Genomic DNA, 6,000 nt, shown 5'->3' on the forward strand with positions numbered 1-6,000 from the left:
CTGGACTACAAAGCAAGATCTTATCTTTTAAAAAAAAAAATCAATCCTTGAAGGTCTAACTATATCCTTCTCTTGGCCTCTATTATCTCAACAGTGTTTATAATTATATTGGTAGACATTAGATATCTGTTGACAAAGAATCAAAAATAAGCAAAATTGTTTTCCGAACAAAAATGACAATGTTAAGATTATACTGATGAACATGTGGTGGCAATTAAAATACTGTCAATATATGAGAAATAAAGATATAAACTGAGTACAAGTACTACAGACGATTTTAAAAGACCATTCTAGAATGAGATAATGGAAGCCACTATTCCGAAGTACCATAACCACTGTCACACACCTAAGGGGAAAATCGTCAGGCTTTCCAATGTTACTTGTACACAAAGAACATAACTGAATAGTCATAGCAAAAGATAATCAAGCTTATAGCTTAGAGAAGTGTGCATTTTGGAGAAAAGATAAATATGACTTTTTTGCTTATCAGGGATCACGCCTGTCAGTGAGGGAGTTAGAGTACCAATTCAATTTGGTACTTCTTTATTGATGGCGTACTGTCATCTTAAAGTGCACTCGAAATTGTTCCTTCTGATTTGGTAAAATCTGAACCACAGGCAATTTAGCACCAAGTTTCGTGCCCAACTTTTGAAATTAGCCCCGTCTTTCTTACACTTAAAAAAAAAAAAAAAACTGCCCGCAAAACCCTATAAGACATTGGCACTCCAGGTACCCCGTGCCTGAAACCTCCGGGCTCTACGCGGTCCCCAAATGTTTTTTGTCTCTTTTCCTCGAATTACTAACCCTAACTTCCTACACTCGCTGCTACTCGGCAGTCGGCCTGACAATCTTTCTTCTAGGCGCTCTCTCTGCCCTAAGGTCACGAGGGCAACCCTTTCCCTACGAGGTCCTTGCCCCTCATCCTACTCTTCCAAGCGCGTGGCAACACACCTGGTAGATTCGAGCGCTTCCTGACGCGCCGCTCTGCTGCGACCTCCATCGCGGGCCTGAGCCGCAGATGGAGACTAGAGGCCGGGTCAGAACAGCCGAATGTTTGTGTTTTTCGAAAGCGGCCGCCGCGGCTGCCCAGCGCCAAGAATGTGTCGCGAGCAGCGCCATCTTGAGCGAGGAAAGAGGAACCGAGAGCGGAGGATTGTGGGACACGGGCGTACTGAGCTCAGCGGCTTTCATTGCCTCTCCCCTCCCCCTCCCTCGCTGCTGTCTGACACCGGAAACAGCCTGTGTCCGAAGATGCCCACACTAAGGTGTAGCTTTTTTTCTTTTACCGCTGGGACTGGGCTTTGTTGGTTTTTTTGTTTTGTTTGTTTTGTTTTGTTTTGTTTTTACACAGGCCAGGAAATCGGAATACTATTTGTTTTTCTTTTCTTAGCGTTACCAGATAAAATACAGGATGCCCACTTAAATGTTATTTGAAATAAATAACAAATTATTTATTGATATAATCATGCCCCAAGTATTTTTTTAGTAAATGTGACGACCCTATCTTGTTTGTCACTCTATTCATTTCTTGTCTCCAACCCAATGCCACCCTCCACTCCTTATATACCTCAATACCTCTCATTTTCCGTGTACATTGACATTTAGGGTAAAGTACAGACATAAAGACATAAGTTTCTCCCTGGAGGAGGCTTCATTAGCGAGAATCACCACCTTTCTCGTAAATGCTTTTATTTTTCTGATATACATTTGGTCTTTTGTTACTGGGACAATTGGATGCTCAGAGTACACACATTTTTTGTTCCACTAATTTACCTCCTTGTAGCTCTTCCCTTTGATTTCTCCAAAGTCCCAAATTGAAAAGCTGGTAGATTAGCTGAAGGGTGATAAGCTAACATGTTATATAGTAAAGTGCATATTTAAAGGCACGTTTGTATTATTTTGTCAGCACTATAATCAAACCAGATACCATGGAAATATTTTCAGGTTTCTGGGGAAAGTTTCCCAAATATATTTCTTGAAAAACCTGAAGTCAAGAAGTCAAGAAGACAGTTACAATTTTATGAATGCATTCTCAACTCTCTCTCTCTCTCTCTCTCTCTCTCTCTCTCTCTCTCTCTCATTCTCTCTCTCTCACTCCCTTCCTCCCTCTCTCCTTAACACAGGGTCTCATTATGAAGCCCTGGATACCCTGGAACTTGCTATGTAGACCAGGCTTACCTTGAATTCCAGTGCCCACCTGCCATTGCATCTGGGGTACTGGAATTAAAGGCATGCACAACCAACACCGGGCTCATTTTCAAACTGTTTTACACAAGACAGGCAAGTAATTATGAATTAATTCTGTAGAAGCTTTACAAACTAATGAGATAGGTGATGAAGAAAGACAAAAGATATGTTTGACTCATGCAGCTAGCTTTACTTTGTTCTGAAATTCGTATCATATACCAGGTCTCTGGGGAAGAAAATAATTTCAGATTGAAGAGGTGGACCCCATGTAAAGAAAATGGCAATATTAAAAGCTAGAAAGCATAAGAAAACTTTAGGGCTCAGGAGTCTAGAAAGTGTATGACAAAATAGTCGATGAAACACAGTGAACAGAAAGGCTTGATGGCAAAAGGCCTTCCATTTCATTTTAAAAAATTAATGCTGTATACTGCAGCTAGTGAATGGCTTAATCAGAAGAGTAAAATGATCAGACTTGTATATCCATTAAACTACTCTGGCTTAAGTGGAAACGCTGGATTAGGAAAAAGTTCAAATTGAAGTTCTGAAGTTAATACAACAGCTTAATCATAAAATAAAGGCCTAGGCTTAACAGTACACGTAGCAATAGATCAGAAGGTAATGGTGGAGCCCATCAACTTCATCTTCAAATACTTGCAAAATAGGCCTCGGATTCAGGTCTGGCTGTATGAGCAAGTGAATACGCAGATAGAAGATCATATTATTTGGCTTTGATGAGTACATGAACCTTGTATTAGATGATACAGAAGAGATTCACTCTAAAAAAAAGTCAAGGAAACAACTGTCTGATCATGCTGAAAGATAATATTATTCTACTCCAAAGTGTTTTCAACTAGAAAACGCAAACACTCAAGAAGTTGAAGAGGAAATAGTGTTTTTAAAGGTGTCCTCTGTTGGGAGCACAGCCTGAAACATTTATTCATATAAATGTTATGTTATTATCAGATTACAATAAATGTGTGAGATTTAAAAAAAAGATTAATTCAAGATATAGTAAGAAGGTGGGATGAACAAGGCTTAGTGATTAATTGGGTGTTTATAAATTATTGCCTAGTTGATTATAATGACCTCCTTTATTAATGACTGTGTTATCATTAATAAGTATAATATCAGCATCCTTTCTGTGTTATTAGCAGTTTATATCAGAGACATCCCAGATTTTAGCAATGATTTCTGTAAGGACTGACTACTGCAGTTGACTCTTTCTACCCAGGTAAAGCATTGTTGAGTGATGCTATTACTTTTTTTAAATATCAGAACATATATAATGAATATTTTGTGAAAGTTCTAAGACATGATATGATGAAATTATATGTTGCATTTTATGTTTGTATAAACACAGAGTCCATTGCTGGATCTTAAGCAATTCTGGAAAATATTAAGAGTTTTCTATGGATGTCCTTATAAATTCCTAGTAGATAAAGAAGAATATGGAGATAAAATCCAAATTGAACCCATGACAATCTGGCTGTCAATCAGCTACTCTGTCCACTAAAAGGTTTTGCCTACTTTTTAAAATTATTTATTGGATTTATTTGTTTTAGGTGTGAGTGTTTGGCCTGCATAAATATATTTGCTTGTTTGTGTGCCTCCATTAATATATTGTGTGTTTGGAGCCTTCAGAGGTCAGAAGGAGGGGTCACATCTTCTGAAAATGGAGCTATAAATGGTTGTGAATCACCATCTTCATGCATGGGAATTGAACCCAAATCCTTTGCGAGAGCAACAAGTGCTCCTAACTGCTGAGACAGCTCTCCACATTCCCCCACTGCCTACTTCTTAAACATAAAACTAAATGAAAAATTTAAAAACCATGTAGAATCTTATATTTTAATCAGGAATTATTTCAAATTTCTGAAATACCTATACCGACACTGTAGATAATTTCTCAAGATCTTGAGTTTTACTAGAAATACCTATAGGTACTATTGACATGAAATAACAATCTTGAGGTCTTTAATGATTTATTTTTTATTTTTTAAGGTGATAATAAATTATAACTATTTTCTTTTGAAATTAAATAAGAAAAATTACAGGAATTGGTTTGAAAAATTCTCAAAAGTTTCCCGACATTGTTTTTTTCCCCTTTCATTGAAAATTTTATAAATGTATACATATAACGTGTTTTGCTCTAATTCATTCCTCATTCCCTCCCATGCAAATCCTTCCCTATCTTCACTATCAGTTCTCTCTGCCAACTTCATGTACTTTTTTATGTTAAGTTCTTTTTTTCTTTTTTTGTTTAATTTTTAAACAATCTTTTCTCAATTTACATACCAATCCCAGTTCCTTCCCCCTCCCCTCCTTTTACTCCCCCCCAACCTTCCACCCACCCCAACCCCCATCTACTCCTCAGAGAGAGTGAGGCCTCCCATAGGGGAGATAACAAAGTCTGGAGCATCACTTTAAGGCAGAACCAAAGCCCTGTCCCCTGTATCTAGGCTGAGCAAGGTATCCCTCCAAAGAGAATGGGCTTCGAAAAGCCATTGTAAGCACTAGGAATAAGTCCTGGTCTCACAGCCAGTGAGCTCACAGACTGCCCCAGCCACACAACTGCCACCCACATTCAGAGGGCCTAGTTTGGGCCTATGCAGGTTCTCCTGCTATCAGTCCAGAGTAAGCGAGCTCCCACTAGCTCAGGCCATCTGTTTCTGTGGGTTTACCCATCATGGTCTTGATCCCTTTGTTCATATTATCATTCCCCTGTCTCTTAACTGATTCCAGAATCTTGGCCCAGTGCTAACTGTGGATCTCTGCATCTGCTTCCATCAGTTGCTAGATGAAGTTTCTATGATGACAATTAGGGTAGTCGTCAATCTGATAACAGAGCAAGGCCAGTTCAGGCACCCTCTCCTCTATTGCTTAGAGTCTTACCTGGGGTCATCCCTGTGGATTTCTAGGAATTTCCCTAAGTGCTAGGTTTCTTGCTAGCCCCATAATGGCTCCCTCTATCAAGATATCTCTTTCCTTGCTCTCCCTCTCTGTCCTCCCCCTTCTCAGCCATCCTGTTCACTTCTGTTCTCCTACCCCCTTCCCTTTTCCCCTCCCACTTCCTGTCTGCTCTCCCTTCTCCCCTCCACATGGTCCCAATTTTCTCAGGAGTTCCTGTCTATTTACTCTTCCCAGGGGGATCCATATATGTCACTCTTAGGGTTTTCCTTGTTGCCTAGCTTCTCTGAGGTTGTGAATTATAGGGTGGCTATCCTTTGTTTTATGTCTAATATCCACTTATGTACTTGTTCTATTTTTTAAACTATTGAGTTCACTTAGTGATGTCTGTGTGTACAAGGGCTTAAGACCACATCCTGGAGCATGTGCAGAATATGTGAATATGTGAGCATATATGAAGAAACCTGGCCCTCCCTACCCAAAGAGTCCACAGATGTCAATTGTTCTTCTATTAGAACTGGGACTTTGCAACCACTTCCTCTCTCCATGTTGTGATTTTGTCTGACTTGATCTTGCACAGAATTTATGCCTGCTGTCCCAAGCACTGTGATTTTATATGTGCAACTTCCCTGTGGTGTCCAGAAGACAGTGTTTCCCTGGAGCCATCCATCACCTTTGATTCTTAAGTTCTTTCCTCTTCCGCAATGATCCCTGAGCCCATGGAGGAAGGCATGTGATACAGACTATCCCGTATAGGACTGGTTATCTCTCCCTCCCTCCCTCCCTCCCTCCCTCCCTCCCTCCCTCCCTCCCTCCCTCCCTCCCTCCTTCCCTCCCTCCCTCCCTCCCTCCCTCCCTCCTTCCCTTACCCCTCTCTCACATCCCCCCCCCCGCCCTCCCTCTCTC

The 6,000-nt window shown here is 40.4% G+C and overlaps 1 protein-coding gene across 1 annotated transcript in view; it reads right to left on the reverse strand.

Annotated features, from left to right (window-relative positions):
* Positions 1-1,138, reverse strand: part of Abcb7 (ATP binding cassette subfamily B member 7) — a 177,144-nt gene extending 176,006 nt beyond the window's left edge. The window contains exon 1 of the mRNA XM_057759164.1: positions 952-1,138. Within this exon, the coding sequence (XP_057615147.1) occupies positions 952-1,119 (168 nt within the window). The 5' untranslated portion in view covers positions 1,120-1,138. The remainder of the gene's footprint in view (positions 1-951) is intronic.
* Between the last annotated feature and the right edge of the window lie 4,862 nt (positions 1,139-6,000).

The sequence above is a fragment of the Chionomys nivalis genome, chromosome X (assembly GCF_950005125.1).
Source record: "Chionomys nivalis chromosome X, mChiNiv1.1, whole genome shotgun sequence".
NCBI classification, from domain to species: domain Eukaryota; kingdom Metazoa; phylum Chordata; class Mammalia; order Rodentia; family Cricetidae; genus Chionomys; species Chionomys nivalis.